The sequence below is a fragment of the Vicugna pacos genome, chromosome 1, assembly GCF_048564905.1.
Source record: "Vicugna pacos chromosome 1, VicPac4, whole genome shotgun sequence".
Lineage (NCBI taxonomy): Eukaryota > Metazoa > Chordata > Mammalia > Artiodactyla > Camelidae > Vicugna > Vicugna pacos.
In genome coordinates, this window is record NC_132987.1 from 39,691,183 (window position 1) to 39,711,860 (window position 20,678).

General features: G+C 38.1%; 1 protein-coding gene across 12 annotated transcripts in view; it reads right to left on the reverse strand.

Annotated features, from left to right (window-relative positions):
• The window catches only part of ZBBX (zinc finger B-box domain containing), a 121,192-nt gene that overhangs the window by 15,365 nt on the left and 85,149 nt on the right, over window positions 1-20,678 (reverse strand). For 11 of the 12 annotated variants that reach the window (XR_012072338.1, XR_012072337.1, XR_012072341.1 and 8 more), the window contains 3 exons: window positions 18,891-19,145; window positions 9,601-9,739; window positions 7,586-7,835 (listed from right to left, as the gene is read on the reverse strand). Coding sequence is in view for 1 of the 12 variants with exons in the window: in XM_031679641.2 (XP_031535501.2) it covers window positions 7,709-7,835; window positions 9,601-9,739; window positions 18,891-19,145 (521 nt within the window). In the remaining 11 variants the exon portion in view is untranslated. Of the gene's footprint in view, window positions 1-7,550; window positions 7,836-9,600; window positions 9,740-18,890; window positions 19,146-20,678 lie in introns of those variants that run through there. The other variant, XM_031679641.2, reaches the window with a different exon arrangement.

The window sequence follows — 20,678 nt, forward strand, 5'->3', positions numbered from 1 at the left end:
TATCCTCAGTAAAAGTTCCATCATCATTATCCCTTACTTTAATCACAAGCATCTGGTGGAGATTTCGTTCCTCCTCTATAAAGAAGAAAATGGAGCCATTTCAAAAACCAATAAAGGGGAAATCTGTGTGAGACAGGCTTGAGCTCCTGTCAGAATCATCTGGCCCTGGACGCCAGACAAGCCAAAGAAGGCACCTGCCACATTTGTAATATTGCTTTTGAAAGTCTGCTGGGACCTCCAGAGAATATTCTGCCCCAAGGGGAATTTGGCATGAAATTTCCCTTCATAGTTGTCAAGTAGATCAGTCCTGGAAATGAAAAACGTGTCTGTGATGAGGATATTAGAGAACAAAATGAGAATGAAGCTCCAGGTTACTCATTTCCAGCAAGGGCTCTTTGAGGCTACAGTAATATTTACACTCCAGTCACATGTGGGAGGATGGCCTTGAGGAGGTCTGGCACGAGCACCTGCACTGTTGGCTGATGCTGCTTGACGCACAAGGTGCCGCCTGCACTGTTCCCATACATCAGGTGACCCTGACATGCCACCAGCCCTTCAGACCCTCTCCTTTACTGTCCCTCTTGTCACGTCCACCCCCAACATTTTTACAACTCTGCCCTACAAACTTCTTCTTCGACATTGACTTCCCTCCTTTAGGGTCTTTCAGGGCAGACTGGCATACCAGACCCACTTCACTTTTTAAAAACTGCCTTAAATCATATCCCTGGGCCTGCTGTGATGCAGGGACCATGTTTCATAACCAATTGTCCTTCCCGCTCTCCACCCCCTCACCATGGCCTGGCAACGCTGTCGGAGCCTGATCCAGCCCTGGGCCCTCCTTAGGCGACCATGTTGCCTGGTTTGAAAGTATGAAGAGGACCAGTCGAGCTTCTCTCTCTGGATTTAGAATTGAAACAGCAGTTCAAGAGACGGAAACCGTTAGCTGTCTGAGTAGGGCTGAGAAGGAGGCTATGAGGCGGAGAGAGAGGCCTGGATGGACAGTAATAAATTAAGTCCTTGGGCATAGGCAGAAAGTACGAGCGAGCACAAGAAGTCAGGCAACAGGGGAGACCGAGCTAGTGTGCTCCCCCGAACCAGGGACCAGGCCAAGCTGAGGGAGAGCAGTCTCGGGCCCAGGAACCCTCAGTGCCTGTGAGGACAACTCTTCTGTAGGCCCTGCTCTCGGATTGCCACACAATTCCACTTCTCACTAAAATAAACCCATTTTACTTTCTGTATTTTGAGTGGGTTTCTGTGCACGAAGGAAAACATGCTAACTAGAAGTCAGTTAGCAGAGTAAGTGGCTGACTGAAGGTGGGTACTTTCTGGTTAGCTCTCAGTGAATTGAGGAGGAGGAGAAACTCTTCTCTCCATGGCTCTCTGGAGTCTGGTCTTACACCAAAGATATGTAAATCCAGTTATATATATATTTAAATCACATGTCTTAACATTTAACATTCTATGACAACATAAATCGCTGAATTCCAGCCCGAGACGGGGCCCAGAGATCCAGGACTCTAGGCTACGGATTTTTAACTTCTGTCACAGAATTCTTTCTTTAATCTTACAAAGGACCTCTATATATAAAATATATCCAAGTACAGATGCTTTTTGTTGGGCAACTCAATTTTTCCTCACACTCACCTACCAGATTAAGAAACCCCAAGAGCCCCCTCATTTTTAACATGTGGACTACGAAAGATTTAAGCACTGCTCTACGGGAACGTAAACATGAGGCGTCAGCTCTGACACCAGCTGTAATCTCGGGCTCTACTATGCTCACCAACATTCCTATAAGAAGAAATTATGTTATATCTGTTCTCTGTGTAGTCCTGTGAAAAGTTCCAACATCACAGGTTTCAAAATATCCTAATAGTGGGACAGTCAAGACAAATATTTCACATCACGAAATTTTTAACAGAGTGCACTGAAAGTCTTTGCCAAAGCAGATTGGATTTGGGCATCAGTCCAAAGGCTGAACTTTAAAGAGATGTGGAATGTGTTTCAAGAAGTCCTAAGGTGAAAGCTTGAAGCTGAATAATGGTGATGTCCCTGTGTAACTCAAGTATGTCTTTCAGACTGAAAAAGAGGTATGGTTTATATAAGAAACTGAATGATTTAAGTATAGCAGTGTCTCTTAAATTTGACTTACTTAAATCTCAAAAGGTTAGTTTCCACCAAATATTTCAAACCACATTAACTTCAAAATTCATATATTCTGAAAGCAAACAGCTGTGGATCAGTGATGGGAATAACATTAGCAGCTGTAACAGAGATGCCAGTTGCCTCAGTATGCACGCTCCCCATCTTCCCTAGTGACACAACCCCAGTTTTACTCTGAGCAGCAATGTGACCACTAAAGCAACTACATTTCCAAACTCCCTTGCATCTAGATGTGGCTAAGTTCTGGCCAAAAAGATTTAAGCAGAAGTGTCGTGTGAGATGTCGGAAGGACTGGTTTAAAGGAAGCTGCCTCAGCTAGCAGGTGCCTGTCTTGCTCTCCACATTCCCCTCCCCCTCGATGCTTCAAACTCAGACTGTGATGGCCAAAGATCTACAACCATCTCGTATGTCAAGGTGACCTTGAGGATGGAAACAAGATAGTGAGATGTATCTGCCATATTAGCTCTTGATCGACAAATCCAAGACTTTACATACCAGGGAAAGAAACGCCATGTTATTCCACTGTTGTTTGATGTTTCCTGTAATATCAAATGAAAACAAATCCTAACTGATTCAGTGGTCTCACTTAGAGGATATTCCCCCAGGGCTATGGCATAGGAGGTCAGAGGAGAAAGTAAATGTGGTGATTACTTTTGAAAAATAAAATGTGCATCTGTTTATCTCCTGCCTCTACTTGCAGCTGTCATTTTGTAAGTACAGAAGCTGTTTAAGAACTCTCCCATCATTTGAATAAGCAACAAAATATTATCCTATAAAAATATGGCAATTACCTAACTATTGTGAAATTAAATCAAAACTTACCCTAAACCATCTCTTTCACTCTTAATTTACATTGAATGTATAAAGTTTAGTTAATTGTAAAACAGGGATGAAGTACATTTCCCCTTAGAACTCTTTCTAAGCATTTGTTTGTAGAATAATGTGTATTTGTTTTCTGGATAGAAAGCAATTCACATACTGCTTGCTTCCTTCTGGCAGAAATAAGGACATATAGAAAGCCCTTTCACGACTGTGTTTCCACAAATGTTATTGTATAGTATGTGTATCTGAAAAGGGAAAAAAAGATAATCCCATCAATCAATTCTTTTCAGTTTAAATGTAACTGTCACCTCATGGAGAACGTTAAGAATATTCTCTCCTTTTCCTTAACTATGGAAGACATTTGCATTAAAAGAGGAGGATCTTTATTTCCTTTGAGTTCATCTATGCCTGCTGGTTATTCCCCAGCTAAAGCCATAATCCTGTTTGCAACATCATAATCATTTACCCAGCAAACAATCAGGGTGTCACTAACAAAGAGTTATGACTTTAGGTGGGGGATAAACTACAGGCGCAGATGAACTCTGAGGAAATAAAGATTGTTTTCATGCAAATGTGGCTAGTAATAAATAACCAGGGATGAAAATTATGATGAAACAAAACACTCTATAAAAACAGATTTGGGGAGGTATAAATAGTATGTTTTAAAAATTTCTCCTTTCTGGAAGTATGATGCACTTACTCCACTGGAATAAAGTACCAGTGCAATTTTAATATTTAAAAATTCTAAATTTACACATGATAGAAGGAATCTATAAACATAAGGAATAATATTTCAGAAAGATTTTTAATAAAATAAATTTAGATATTTAGCTTTCAACATACATGCCAGCTTTATACAATATTCAATCTAATTGTCCAACTCACTGAAAGCATTCTTCACTTGTGATACTGAGTGATATTTATGGATCATTTATGTCAGTTTGATCCTAAATTCACTAATTAATCCATCCATTAATTTGCATATTCAATGATTGTAGCATAAACTCATGACAAATGATGATAATAAGCATGGCAGAGGCTTTTCCAGTCCCAAGGGGTTTTTACATTCATTACTGCATTTCATACTCACGCTATCTTTTGAGCTAAGTCAAGTCAGTATATTTTTTCTCCATTTCATGTTGAAGAAACACATTCAAATAAGTGATCTGCCATCCAGTAGATAGTGTAACCTGATAAGCTCTCTGGAAAGAGACTTAGATCAGTTACAAAATAAATACTTCTGGAAGGATTACTGCTTCTTCTGGGCTGTGGGCAGCAGTCTTGGATGAGGGCCAGAGTGGCTGCCTCTGTTAAGCTGCTGAAGTCCTGGGACATTTTGACAGGGAGGTGCCCGGCCAGCTCACAGAGGGTAACACTGAGTGCAAACCTGTGTTTCCTCCCACTCCATATATTATCACACTGTCTCCCCTTGGAAAAAAGTTAGGGATTTAGATAGCTGCACATTCATTCACTCATTACTAGTGGTCACCTAGTCTGATCTAGGCATACGGTAGGGGTTAAGCATAGAGGTGTACAAAACAGATACAATTCACGCGGTTGAACTGTATCGTCTAGTTGAGAGACATGCACTCAAAAAACACACAAATAAATTAATAATTAGAAGTGCTATGAAGGAAAAAAGTAGAAAAAATAAAAGTAAAGGAAGAAAGGGAATTGATTTAGACAGAAGTTAGAGAAAGTCTCTTGAGAAGGTACATTTTGAGGACCTGGAGATGAGAAGTGGCATGTGGCCAAAATCAAGATAAGCATTGCTTGGTATCTTTCCATCTTTCCTGGTGCCTTATTAAACAGATGGAGCCATTGTGTAACATTCATTTGTTCAAGAAAAAAATTTTATGCACCTCACATATAAAACACAGAATTAAAAACAAACACAGAATTAAATGGTCTTAAGATTTAATTAAAGGTCGTGAGACACACTCAGAGTGCACCAGATGTGAATGACTTTAACAAATATCAAACAGCATAACAAAACTATCAAATACAATTTAATTTAATGTCAGTTTGTTTCCATCATGTGCTATGTCTAGAGCTGTAAAATTACAGAATTTCCTCTGGCTGTATACCGGTAGGCAAGTTCGCATATAAACTGCTAAATCCCAACATGCATGCAAAAATCACGTGTTCATTTGTCCGATAGTTGCTACAGGCACACAGTACCAACTCTAGAATTAGGAATATGGTTGCGTTTCTTCTAGAATGTCTGTAACTCTCTCAATTCCACAGTCAGAATGAGGTACGTGCCTTTAACACCGATTTTAAGCTCAATCTCCAAAATGAGAGAACACATTGAAACTGCTTCAGGCAAAGGCTCTAATCTTATTTAGTTTTTATTTCCTCATTAGACTAATGGCAAAGGAATTAAGGAAATTTTCTAAACGTGTGGTTATGGGAAGCAAATAAAGGCAGATGGGGGTCTGTTCTGCCCCCAGAGGACCCTCGTGTTTAATTTCAGTGCTATATTGGAAGTCAAAGGACCAAGTCAGCAGTATATTCCTTATTTCAAATTCTGGCCAGAAATGCACGGATGACCACTAACTATCAGCTTAATTTTTATCTAAAAATTCTTATATTGTAAAAGATAATGGCATCTTATAAAATCTCTTCCTGAGCTAGTTCATAAAAGACTCAAGCTATGACTGAACATGCAGAAAGAATAGTAGTGGCCCTATTTTCCTAATGAGAACAGGACAACACCTCCTGCCATGTTGTCTGAGAAAAAACATTGCAGTTTCAAAAACTGCACCCAGAGGAACAATTTTTTTTTTCATCAAAAGGGAAAAGGAAGACGTCTTAGAGCAAAGGAGTGTAGGGAGAGGCAGGAGACCTTAAACCTGAGCAGACACGCTAGAAAGAAAAAGAACATCTTTTCCTATCTTCCCAGATGAAGAGGAAATTCCGCTTTAATATAGATAATAAAATTCATCAAGCCAGCAGCCTCAGAGTAAGATGCCGGAAGGGCTTTTGACTCCAGTGTGACAGATTCAAGGGTGACTCACTATTGTCTGTCTGCGGGACTGTGACAGAAGAGGTGTTGAGAGGACAGTGACAATTTCTGAGGAGTCACATTCCTAATTTTAAGGTATTTATTTCTTTTGAAAAATTTTATTCTGATAGTATGACTGGCTTTCCTGATTACTTATTGTTCACTTTGTTACTTTTAATAAAGGGCGTTTTTAAGCTAAAAGACATAGAAATGACTACAGTTCTCTCAATCATGTTCTATCCTGTCAGCAGATGATGTGTGTGAATGCCAGTACGATTTAGTGATGCCGTGAAAAAAAGAATCAAAGACATATTTACACTAAGCAACCATCAGTCACGTATAAGGGGTTACTACTCAGAATCTCAGAAAAAAAAGAGTTTGAACCCTGAGATATGACTATGTGATGGCGATGACATAACCAACATGTAGGGATGTTTTTCTGATAAGTCAACAAACTCCTTAAGGGGAAACTATCCTAAAATGTTGCAAAGTGACATCCATAAAACTACCCCGCTCCGTGTGATCTTCTGCTCTTTGTTATGCCCTTGCATTGTAAAATTATGTAATACCCTGGACACCTACCAAACCCCAGGATCCACTACCCACTAAGACTAGCAAAACACTTCCCAATGTGTTATTTTCTTCCGCTATCACAACAGTCCTTCAAACTGACTGTATTTGTATCAGTCAGGGTTTTCCGGAGCAACAGAACTAATTGTGATGGCTAGCAAATTCAAATTTCACAGGCCAGGCTGGCAGGCTGAAGCCCCAGGGAGCAGTCAGTGGTGCAGCTTGACCTGAAGGCAGTCAGAAGGCAGAATTCCCTTCCCCTTAGATGACTTGAGTCTTTTTTCTCTTCTTTCAAATGATTGTATGGAGACCCACCCACACTATAGATAGTAATCTTCTTTACTCAAAGTCTATTGATTTAAATATTAATCTCATATAAAATATACAAATACCTTCATAGAAACATTTAAAATAAAATGTGACCAAATATCTGGGTACCTTAACCCGGCCAAGGTGACACATAAAATTACACCACACTGACCTTCCCAAAATAAGATGCTTAGGGAGAATCTTTTCTGTGTTCCTCTAGAACAGAGAATGGTAAGGATTATATCCATTTTATTTTAGGTCCTCCTTTTCTCTTCTAGCAGCAATTTTTAATGCTACCAGACTTCTATAAATGTCAAAAACACTAACAGGGAAAAAAAACCCCAAAACTGTAATCACCAAAGTAAAAACTGGAATCCAGGCTCAATTAATGATATTGCCAAGTATGACGTGACCATCAAATGTACATTGATGACATAATTAATTAAAATATAATTTAACAACAAAATATGACTTTAAAGATAATCATGCACTAATATATAATACTGTACATCAATTATACTTCAACAAAAATTAATAAATTTTAAAAATATACAATCTTATGATAAGTTTCTAGAGACATAACTGATTTTTCAAATTTCACCAAATTTTACTAATATGATCTACAATGTAGATTAGTGTTAGACATACAATATATCATTTGGAAGAATAAGTCCTTAAATTTATAATTTCACTAACTTTTATTAGTCTGCATACCTTGAAGTATCAGAGACAATAATCAAAATCTCCGGCACCTGGACAGGTAATCATTTGATTACTTTTTCCAGTTATTTGCTTTACTCTGGGTACAAAATGCAAAAAGCAATGAATGAATGATCATTAGGTACTCCTAGACCATGGTAGTCTAAGGACATGTTGCTCCTCAAGAAAGTCTTCTTCCTCCTCATCCATGCTGCTTTCAGAAAGTGTCAGTGAGGACTGAATTTCGGTATCTTTTTCAGAAGAGCTGGAAATATATTAAAAGATCAATATGCAATATACAGAACATGGTTTCAACTCTTCATCAGTACTACACCACTGAAGTCACTGGAGGCAGGCAGATGTGCAGGCGCTGTCTCAGACTGCGACCATAATTTTCAGCGTGCCCAACATAGCAAGCCTCCTGTTAATGAGCATTCTCACCATTCTCCCTCTTCCCCGCAAAAAAACCACAGTGAAAGCAAGGAAGAAAGATGTTACGGTCTCTGGTTGTGTCCTTCACTGAAGGTTCAGAAGGTACTTCAGAGACTTGCAGAGCCTCAGGGTCATCATTAAGAACATTTATCATCACACTGGCTGCTTCACAGGATCTCAGTGAATAGACTGCCAGGTAAATCAGCTCTTTTGTGTACGGTAAATTAGGACTATGTGGATAGCGAGTCGAGATATGCCAAAATCAAAATTAGTGACAGCAGTTAATTATTTTATTTTGTGGCATGCTGTGGTGGAGAGGGACTCGTGGAAGCTCTAGTGCATAGCTGTGTGAGGTCTGGGGAAAGAGGTGGTATCGGGGAACAGACAGAGGAGGCTGCATAGTTCAGATATTTCAGGCCTAGTCATCTAGAATTTCAGCTCGTGTATGCTACTAAATAATACAAAATACTTCACTCTGTGATGGATATAACTCTTCTTGGGATCATACGCCCAACACAGGCTAGATCAGCATTTCCTAAACTCTTGTCTGTGGACCAGTTCAGATCTAACTGTGACTTTAAAAGTTTTCACTGGTTTAAGAAGCGAAGAGAAAAGGACAAAGTAATAACTATTTCATGAAATTTTTAATTTTGAAGAACCATTCTTCATTCTATTAGTATGTTCCCCATCTATCTTTAGTACTAAATATTCTTTCTTTCATGAAATGACAGTGAGAGTATGTGGTTGGTTTACTTTGTTCTTAATGACTTTTTAGGGAAAAATAGCAACTTTATATTGATCCCTTTTTAAAAAAATGTAAGTAGTGTTAGAAATGCAAAGATCCTAGGACCACAGCTAAATGATTTCCTCCTTCAGAAAGACAGAGTAATGGACTCAATTCCCTGTTACTTCAATATTATAGTTAAGCCAATCAAAGGAATTTACAATTCAAGGGACTTTTGTTTTACATTTATTTTAGTTTTTTTAAGGATCCCTTCTTCTTTTTCAAGGAATTCCAGTATGTCAATAATAGACCAACACGATAGACTGCTTTTCTGAAGCAATTATTAGTATACCCCATGTTCCTTATAAACTGATCACCATCTCTAAATGTTCTTATCTCATGTAAAGAAAAAATGAAATTATACAAATTAAAATACACTATTATTAACAATCTCAACTTAATATCAAGAAGGAAACTTCTCAATATTCTATTCTAAAAACTTTATTCATGTTGAGGAAGAGTCTATTAATGCAAAGTATTGAAAGTTAGTAAGTTAATGAATGAAAGTTAAACAATTGTTTTCCAATGTAAGAAGAAATGCCAAAGGATTATTAAATTTCAAATGTCTTTTCATTTTTCTGACACACATTATGCAGAAGAGAATTATCTCTTCACATTAATGTAACATCGTCATAAGCTTTTCACTAAATCCTCGTAAGAGGTCAGCAAAGGACCTAAACATTTTGCAAAGAATGGCCACAGGAAATACACACACGAGGACAGTCTTTCTTTATGTAGTAAAGATAACAAGTTGAGGCTTGTCAAAAATTTTACTATGCGCTATCTTTACATATAAGCTGCAGATTTAACCTACCTCTGTTCCCCAACTCCCCAGGGGCCCCTTGCACACGAGGTCTTAAGGAAATCTGGGGTACTCTGACTTATATTCAGCGAATGGTTGTTGAAAGCCAGTAACTCTTCTGAGGTCAGGCTGTAAAGTTTCTCTGAAGGATCTGAAATATTTTATTTCACACATTGTCAACGCATAAGTTCAAGAAACAAATGCACAGCATGGGGTGCTGAACGTTTACCCAGAGTAAACTGCAAGCAGTACAGGGATGGTCAGCACAGATTTTCAATTGTCTCAATTTTCTAGTGTCTCTGGGGTGGGCAGAATGTGAGGCAAATTTGATTACAAATTAGGGCATGGGTATCAAATCACTTTAATCACATTTTTTTTTTTAGCAAATTCCCCAATTTTTTTCAGCTTTATCGAGGTATAATTGGCACACAACTTTGTGTAAGTTTATGGTGTTCAATGTGTTGATTAAAAACATTTATTGATTGTAAAATGACTACCACCACAGTCTTAGTTAACGCCTACATCATGCCACATAACTACCATTTCTTTTTTGTGGTGAGAACATTTAAGATCTTTTCTCCTGGCAACTTTCAAGTATATAACAGAGGATCACTAACTATAATCACCGTGTGCTATATCTTAGATCCCAGAACATATTCATCTTGTAACTGGACATTTGTACCCTTTGACTAACATCTCCCCATCTCTCCCCGTCCCCCCTCCCCACAACTCCTAGTAACCACCACTTTTCTCTATTTCTATTATTTGGACTTTTTTAGACTTCACATAAAAGTGATATTTTTCAGCATTTGTGAAGTATAGTATAGACAACATCTGTCTCCCTCAATCAGGCCTGTTTTGCCTAGCCATACTGATTTTATGTATACATTATACTTAGGTGTCAAATGCCCTGAAAATCCGCGGAATTCCAAAGAAAATCAAGTGCTCCTCTTTAAAGCTACAATAACTTTTCTGAATGTTAAACACTTTATTATATCTTTTTGACTTTGAAGAATAAACGGTTTGCCCCCACATAGCCTGAGGCAAAGGTAAGTCTTAGCAAAGCTGCCCTTTCTTTTTAAATTCCTTGCTTAGTTTGTGTAGATAATGACCATGTGTGTGTGAAAGGGGAGAAGCCTTAAATCTTTTTCCTTTTCATGAAGCGGACCCGTTGATTCAGCCTGGGTGAGGACAAATGGTGTAAGTTAAATAAGCAAATGTATAAACAAACACTTCTTTATGTGAACTACCAAAAGGTACAGAAGTAAACAGGATTACTATGCTAGACAGGGCACAATGCCTTCTTTTTGTCATTGATAAAGTTGTAAGTGCCATCTCACGTAGATGAGGTTATGCTCTGGTGACTTTTAAAACTGCTGAAATTACTGGGCGCTAGTCTTCCCTTCACTCTTATGAAGATGCTAAGATCAGAAGAGCCAAACACCAAACTATATGTATTGTACACTTAATTGAAGATAATTGTTTTTGGTGGTTAGTATTAGCTAGAAATTTTGGAGCAAGCAGAGATTCCCTTACAGAAAATAACTTAGATTATTCCTGCTGCAAGATAGACAGACTTCAATATACTTAGGACTAGAAGTGAGTTCTACATTAAGATACATGGAGAAATTCAGCAGGCTGAGGGATGAGGCTTCTGCTCCCACCACCCCAAAGCCATCAGGACAGCGTTCCTTGGTCTTGTTTATGCCTGGGAACTCTATATAAGATTAATTTGAAGAAAAACAAAAGACTCCTTGCCTAATTCTTTTGTCCCATCCCTACCTGTTGGAGATTAGGAAATTGAGGGCCCACAGGGACTGGTAACTTGTCCAAAGTCACACAACCACATAGCAGAGGAAATGGAACTCAGTCTAGGTTCCTTTAGCTCACCAATATCATAAATAACTATGTTCCAGATCTAATTCTTTAGCATTCAGTTATTATCTTCTGTCCTATTTTCCCACAAGATGAAAGACGACAGCTGTGCAAGGTCCCTTGATACGCCCTAACGATAAGGAATGTTACCCATGGGAGAGCAGTCAATTCAGGATTTAGAACTGGTAGACCTGCAGCACTGAAACCCAGTGGTGAGGCTTAGATCTAAAGAATCCCACCAGCAGAGGCATTCGAGTCCTAACTGTACAAGCACAGAGATAATACCGATTGTGCAAATGAAATAGGAGGGGACTATTTTTGTTTAATTATTCATTTCCAAAATTACATTTCAGAATATGTAATTGTGACGTTAAGAGGGGTAAATTTGACATCACAGAAAAATAAAACTGCTTACAAAAACTCTACCGCAGGTTAGTGTTAAGCCTAAGAGGTCAGCTGTACAAAACCTACGTCTTCTGATTGTTCTCATACAGGACCAGGGAAGAGTGCACTGCTGTTTACAACGGAGATTTTACTTTAGAACTGTCGAGTCAGCAGATTGTGGAGAAATGGATTGAAGTTAAATCTTTTCTGTCCCTAGAGTAAGAGTATGTTCTCTGATCATCGAAGAATCTCTTCAATGCAAGAATAAAGAAGGGCGAAGAGGGAACATTGACTAAATATAAAGTTCTAGGGTGTATTTCTAAAACTTAAGTCATTGAAAACTCTTACAGAAGACTTTATTCTACTGGGAAATAAACACTTATATGAATAAAAGGAATAAAGAAAAAAGGAAAGACCAAAGAAACAGGTTAAAAACTTCAAAGAACGGAAACAAAGCAGACAGGCTATTTCCCAATAAGGAACCCACTGCCAACAGAAATGAGAACATTTCTAAAGGACTAGATACAGCCACAGATGACATCCCAGTGCTCGGGAGGCGTGACAACCAGGACACTCGTCCTGTAACCTGTGAGCCCCCATCCAGCCCGTCAGCCTCTTCCCCTCCTCCACTGTCTTGTCTTGTTTATCCGCCATACCTTCCCCCCTTTGCTTTCACACTGCCCACACCCTTTTCCTCTCAAGTGATCACAACAGTGATTTGAAGTAAGGGTTTCAAATGATTTAAGTGGCACTATGGTCTGGTGATAAAACAAAGGAATGTGAGGCAGACTTGCCTGGGTTTGTGCCTGGGCGCTTCTGGGCCCCCAGGGGAGACCCTGGGCAATTACTGCCTCACCCAGGGTTTCAGTTACTGTATCCAACACGGGGAGATTAAAAGTAGCACCTGCCCCATCTACCCACAGAGTAGCTATGAAGGTCAAATGGAGCAACGTTACATATGAGAACACACAGTGATTATTAGTACTCATTGAGCAGTTTCCTATTCCTTAATCAGAATTTTTACCATGTTGATTTTCACTCGTATGTGGCACTCAGTCCTTTTCTGAAATTCAAAGGTTCCCTACAGCAAAAAGATGGTCATTCTAGCCTATCTTAACCTGACTGTCTTCACAAGGGTTATCTAGTTAATTATCTATCTATAAAGCCTTATTAGCTCTTTTATAGATTAGTATCTTACTTGATGGTCAACCTATACGAGCAGAGGCTCTGGTTACTTCGAAAGCCACTGTCTCACTATTTTGTTTCACAGACAGCATCTGGCTACACCTGCTATTATCAGGTACATTTTATTCCATCTTGTTTAAGAAAAAGTATTTTCCTCTCTTTAATTCCTTGGCTCAATTAACTACCCATAGACTCACACAAACACAGGATTGGGAATTTAACATGGGAATTTAAGGACCACAAAGACTCTAAACCACAAATCAGAATGAGTTTGAAATAAATGAATCATTTTTAACTATTGAAAATGTGAATGCTTTACAGTGTATTACTGCTAATACTTTCTCATTATTCATACATTCTATATTTCCTAATGATCTAGGCTATAACAATATCCCAAAACTGACCAAATGCCTTGATAAGTAAATTATACTGATATTGTGAGCTCATTAAGGAAGTGACTATAGTGTTACTTACAAAAATATTTGTGGAGAGGATAATAATATGGCATAAACTATAGCTAACTGTAATCTTCAAAGTGGCCCAGAAGAAAACATAGTTTTAGAATGGAAACAACTTTTAATTGTCTTTGACTAAAAATTGGACTTACCAAGGGCACCTTACCTTACTGTATGTCAAAAGCACCACCCACTGGTTTCTTATATAATTTAGTTTTTTCAGGACTATGTGCTAGGCACTTAACTGTCAAAATGCATGTGTGTGTGCGCATGTGTGTGGAGAGAGAAAGAAGTAATTTTTTATAAATATAATATTTAATATGTACTTGAAATAAATCATTGAAAGAAGTAATTTTTTATAAATATAATATTTAATATGTACTTGAAATAAATCATTGAACAATTTTATGATAGGGTCTATCAATATCTTCATCTTTCATACATGCGAACTGATGCATTAGAAAGTGATTTCTCAATATTACTAACTATTGGAGAAATACAAATCAAATCTACAATGAGGTATTACCTCACATAGGTCACAATGGCCTCATTCAAGAGTCCCCAGCTGATAAATGCTGGAGAGGGTGTGGAGAAAAGGGAACCCTCCTACACTGTTGGTGGGAATGCAGTTTGGTGCAGCCACTATGGGGAACAGTATGCAGATTCCTTAAAAAACTAAAAACAGACTTACCACATGATCCAGCAATCCCACTCCTGGGCATATGTCTGGAGGAAATTCTAATTTGAAAAGACACATGCACCCCAATGTTCATAGCAGCACTGTTTACAATAGCCAAGACATGGAAACAACCTAAATGTCCATCAATAGATGACTGGATAAAGATATGGCATGTGTGTATGTGTGTGTGTATGTATATATATATATATATATATATATGTATGTATTTGTACACACACCATGGAACACTACTTGGCCATAAAAAAGAATACAATATGCTATTTGCAGCAACATGTGCAGACCTGGAGACTGTCATACTAAGTGAAGTAAGCCAGAGAGAAAAAAAAAATACCATATGATATCATTTATATATGAAATCTAAAAAAATAAGACAACTTTTTTATAAAACAAGACCAGACTCACAGACATAGTAAAAAAAAAAAACTTGTGGTTACCAGTGAGAACGAGGTAGGGTGGGGAGCAGGGGCTAAAGGGATAAATTGGAAGTTTGGGATTTGCAGATACTAATAAACATAAAATAGATAAATAGCAAGGTCCCACTGAATAGCACAGGGAACTATGTTCAATACCTTGTAATAGCCTATAATGAAAAACAACATGAAAAAGAATGTATGTATGTATAACTGAATCACTGTACTTGCTGGACACCAGAAATTAACACAACATTGTAAACTGACTACTTCAACTTAAAAAAGGGAAAAAGAAAATAATTTGCCCAGTGTCACAAAGCTAGGAATTGGTGGTTCCAAGTTTCAAAGCCAGACCCCCGGCCCCAGAACCTGGCTCTTAACCACCCTGCTTTGCTTGTCTCTTGATTCAGCGGGAAGCTGTGTCTGCAGCCTGCATACGCAACGTCCCTGACTCCGGACAGCCCTGCCTACTTCTGAAACGGCTAATGTCAGCTTCAGCAATTGCAATCAAAGGAGAAAAACTTCACTCAATGCAGTTACTTTATGTCTTTTCTCCTCCAGGCTCCTTGGCAAGGTGGCTGTTTTCCTGGAACTTAGAGGAAGTGGGTGTATCCTAGAGCTTGCAGAACACAAGTCAGAAGGTTTGCTGCTCACAGAAAGGCAGCTTTCACAGGGATATAAACCCATTTACATTTGTATAGGAGTCCAATTGTGTAGCTGTGTCTGTGTGAGACCAGACCTTCTGAAGGGTTTTGCTAGAATGCACAGTGAGTAGTGACATGTGGGTGGAATTTTTCTGCCCACTGACACTGAACAGAACACAAAGGCCTGTGCAGAATCAGTGAATTCTCTAGAACAGGGCCTGATTGCGCCACAGCACCTGTCACCTCACTGACTGTGGGACGATTCAGCTGACGTGCGGTCCTTTTCCTTCCTCAGCTCCAGGTGAGTGTCTCCGAAGCTGTGCACTCATCCAAAGCCAAGCTTCCCAAACAGAAAGAGCCATTCCTGGATCGGGCGTGTGTATGTAACTGCATTCTGCTCCTGGACCATTGGAAAAGCCCTGGCGGCTCACAGGTGACATGGTGTGTGCTTGCTTGTGTATGTGGAAAGCTATGTATTCTAGTGAAAATACTGGTGTTGGTGGGTGAAGAAATAAGCAACACAGGGAAAAAGAGAAGCATGTAAGAATAAATCCAATAAAGGAAATGGAAAAGCTGAGAGGTTAGAAGCAAAAAAAGACTATTGTTTGTACTGTTATTTTATTTGTAAATAATGGAACTCATCAATTTATCAAAATAAAAAAAATCTCCTGATTAAAAATTGTATAATTATCCTTTTGATCCAGTTCAGACCTGACATGCTTCATTTTAGCACTGGCTTTTTTTTTTAACATTTTTTATTGATTTATAATCATTTTACAATGTTGTGTCAAATTCCAGTGTTCAGCACAATTTTTCAGTCATTCATGGTAGCACTGGCTTTTAATGTGAGAATGACCTCCAAGGATATTTACATTTGACTTTTACTAATGCAGAGCAAGATGAATGAATGATGAGTGATAGGTAAAGATGGATCACAGTCTCTCCTTCCCCAACTCCTAACGAAATGAATTGAAAAAGAAGGAAAATAGAAATAAAATAAAATCATAAAAGAAACCAAAGAAAGGGGTACAAGTTCAAATAATAAACTTTGACAAGGGACAACCAAAGGGATAAACATAAGACTCATGGAGGTGTAGCTGGGGGCTACTGCTGTCCACTCCCCACCCTCCACCCCCATCGTCCCCGCCCAATATGCATACAAACTCGTAATACGAAAAGGAGAATCATCTAAAGTGCTGACAAGTCTCACCAATACCACACCAATTTGGAGAAAAGTGGGTGAAGGGGAAAGAGAAATCATTTAAAATATTTTTAAGCCTTAAATATCTACTATAAGATTGTAGCAGAGGCAAAAAAATTGCAAACCCAAGGACACCCCCCAGGGACAGAACACACTTGAAATCAGGTCCGATGAAGTTTGGCGTTAATAAAATCCAGAAAAAGACAAGAGAACCCAGATCCTCCCACAGAGAAGGCTGAGCTCCCCAGTCCTTCATCCGTCCTCCCTGTGCCTTTGAGCCAGAGGATACAGAAGAGTGCAGGAGCCGACCCACAGACAGAGGGGGGTGCATCTCAGCACGGGTGCAGAGCATTTCAGGGAGAACGCAGTCTCGCTGTATCAGAAGAGACAGAGGATATGAGCAGAGCCACCCACAACACATGTGAGCGAGTAAGATACAAATAAATGACAGCAGCTAGTTATATGCGAACAACTGGAGCCCAAGTATCCACAGCACACAGAGAATGAGTAAATGAAGGACCAATCTGCTAGACAGCAGGTCAAGATCACAGGAAAATTCCCCCATAAGTCCTCTGGCTACAAAAGAAATAATGAAAATGACATTTTTAAAAAGAATAAAACTAATCTCAGAGATCAAACAACAACATGTCAGACTTCAAAAAGGAAAAAAACAATTAAATGGCCATCTGTTCCTGAATTGGATCTTGTACCAGAAAACACCACCAAAAAAAACTAGGCTATAATTAACATCATTGAGACAATTTTAAAAAATTAGATATGCACTGTGGATTAGGGAATTACAATGTATTCATGTTAAATTTGCTGATTTTGATCATTGTACTGTGGTTATATAAGAGAATGTTATTTGTGGGAAATACGCACTGAAGTATTTTTTTTAGTAGAAGGTCATGATGTTTATAACTTCCTCTCACGTGGTTCAGAAAAAAGAGCTGCATTTGTGTCTGTGTGTGTGTGTACGTATATGCAAATGGGACAAAAGATAAACAGGTAGTGAACTGGGTAAAGTGTATATGGGAGTTCCTTGTACTATTCTTGCAGTCTTGAAAATTTTCTGTAAGTCTGAAACGGCATCAGAGTAGCAATTACCCAAAAAGGTCAAAGCAATACCTGTAAAGAGCTAATTTATTAAGTCGATCAATAAAGAATGAACTATAACCAACCGAAAACTGAAATTCCGGCATAGAAGACAAACAAGATAATCCCAGTAATGCAAAGGAAAATAAAAACTGGCTAAAGCAGTTGAAGAAAATGTTAGTTAATCTACTGCACAAAGAAGATCCAACAAATCGAACAGAAAAGCAATCCAAAAATACAACAGCAGAAAATTTCTCTGATAATAAAGAGGGATTTATGTGCTTTGAGAAATGCTGAATTACTGACATTGAAGCACAATCCGTTACTGAATTTCAAAGATTAAGAAAAAAATTCTTCAGACATCCAGTCAGGAAAGAAGCCTGTCATATGCAAGAAAAAGGATAAAGTGAAAAATCAAAGAGACCTCAGATTACTTCAGAACAGAATTCAGACCCAGGAGACTATAAATCAGTGTGTACAGGGTTTAAGAGAAAAATGACCCAAAGAAATTACCTGCAGTCAATTTGCCATTCAAATACAAAGGTAGCCAGCATTCTCAAACATGACAGGACTCAAGTAATAGAGCTACCATGAGATCTAGCTGGGGGGCGGGGTGGGGGTGGGGGTTACTATTTGACAATTAAATTCAACCAAAGAAAAGTTAAATGGAAAAACTGCACCAAAGGACTAAGTAGCATCATATGCAGGGACAGAAGATGGTAGAGAAATGTCTAAGTGCAGAGGGGGAAAAAAATGTGAGCCACTAAATTAATCTTTAAGCTAGCTTGCCAACAGTTTAAAGATGAAACACAGACGTTCTCAAGACTGGCACAATCAAAACTTCCAGAAATGAATCAAAATAAAAGGCTCAACACTGAGAAGTCTTAGTAGACATGCAGAACCTGGGGCCCACCTCGGCATACTGAATTACAACCTGCATTTTAACCTCTGGGGGTATCTGTATACTCATTGAAACTTGAGAAACACTGCTTCAAAAGACCTAACAGCTCGATTCTCTGACAAGTGTGTTGGGTATCATCTTTCACAAAGCTACAGAGATTAGCAACTCAGTGAGTCTGTAGAAAGGAGGAAAAAAAATTTTTTCTGTCCACGTGAAGGTCCTTGAGCCACAACTTAACTGTGTGTTATTGAGCTAAGGGGACTATCTCTGGTGTGGTTAGGCATCCACACATTTTATAACATTTTCAGGGTGGCATTGGGAGCATAGTCAAGAAAACATACAAAAGCCGATGGTTAAAAGAGGAAAAGGGAAAAGCTTTCTTGGACTGTGATATAAAGAATCAGGTGGAAAGCAGAGTCAATATTGTCTACAATGGAAAAAAATATCATTACCTGAAAGATTTCTCAGCACATTTAATTCCTTTTCCAAACTGTCTAAGGTTTGTTGATCAGCAACGTCGTCTAAGAAAGGCTCATTGTGGTCAGTATCATCAATATGCTCAATTTCTGAAATTTCAGAAACAGCTCTGGATAGCGATGGAGCAGCTGCACTTCTTGACCGGGGATAAGAGGAAAGGCAGCTGGAACTTCTTTTCACAGAGTTGGAAAGTGGGACATTTGCTGTTGAAGGTCTCTGTGATATCTGGCCTAAAATTAAAAAACACAAAAAAAATTAATAAATGGCTCTTGAAAGTCTGAATGAGTGCTTAAAGATACCAAATGCCAGCCCCCTCAACTTAGAACAGTTAAATTCATGCAACAGAGTTTATGAGGAAATGCATTTTAGATTATTATCCATTCCAGTTTATCCCAATTTCTTAATCCCAAATTACTTTCTCTATGTCATAAAGAAAAACTTCTGGGTTAATCTTCCCTAGTTTTTTCTACATTCAGAAAAGGGCAAGCTAAATTAAATATTAACTAAAGCACATCTGTAAACCCAGTCAACTTCAGAACAATTCAACACCCCAATCTTATCACCTACTTCATAGCCAATCATTGTGCCATGTTTCTGAAATTCTAGGATAATACCACACTGTGCCTTGTGAGAGAAAATAACCCATAGGATAAATACGGTACCACTTCCTAGGGAACCGATTTTATTTGATGGCATGTAACATTCTTCTGTTAAAACAGATATGGAGACAAAATAGACCAGTATGAAAAATCTTTTTTAAAAAACACAAGTTTTAAAGAAGTTGAGAGCGTATCTCTAATTTTCTTAAATATGAGTTCACTCTCAGCTGCTTTATAGGGCACTTCAGTGGAAAAGTTTCAGAAGCACAGACCTAAGTCAGGTTATTACTCTGTTCCACTAGGGCAGTCACCACTTTGTCTTGACCTATTTCAAAGGTTGATTTAGTTGATTTCTTCTATATGTGTGTTTCTTTCATAGTAGGAAAAAAAATCCCCTCAAATCTTACACTAACAGAACATAACTATACATATTATGTAATTTGGTATCACTCACAAGATTAAAGGCCAAAGGAATATTCAAGGTACAAATTTAGAAATTCATCGTGCAAGTATAGCTTTAATATACTGAATCACTGTCCTGATTTAGATAAATATATATATATATTAAATATAGTTTATAAGATAATCTTGAATTCCTGCAATATAAATTGGCTTTGTGTAAAATACTGAATTCTTTAAAGAAGTGCTATTGTCATTATCAAAAAAATCATGATTTGACTGAAAACATGCCATCTAATATTATGCCCATTCTATTGACTCAAAGGAAAATATAAAATTCAGACGGGTGACTATAGGCATTTGTTATGTATTAGACAGTTAATGATTACTGAGTTTGTCTTTTTTTTAAAACTTAAAAGACCTACTTTGAAGGTAGCTAGTACCCTAAGAAGAATCTTAATGCAATATGTAATTATTTAAGCAATTAAAACTGACTAAGGTAAGTCCCAAAGGGCACCAAGTTTAATGAACATTTCAGAAATCAATTTTGAAAACAATTTTTGTTGGAATGAAATTGTGAATAAATTAAAATAAGATTCTGACCTTTTTGCATCTATGTGCAGTCAGAGACAGTTCTAAAGAAAAACAACTGACAAAGATGTGCCTGTTTTTTTTTTAATTACTGTAAATATCCCTAAGACTTATTTTAATGACTAGAATTTGGAAATAGTTTCCTCTTTAACCTGTAATATGTAAGGAATCAAT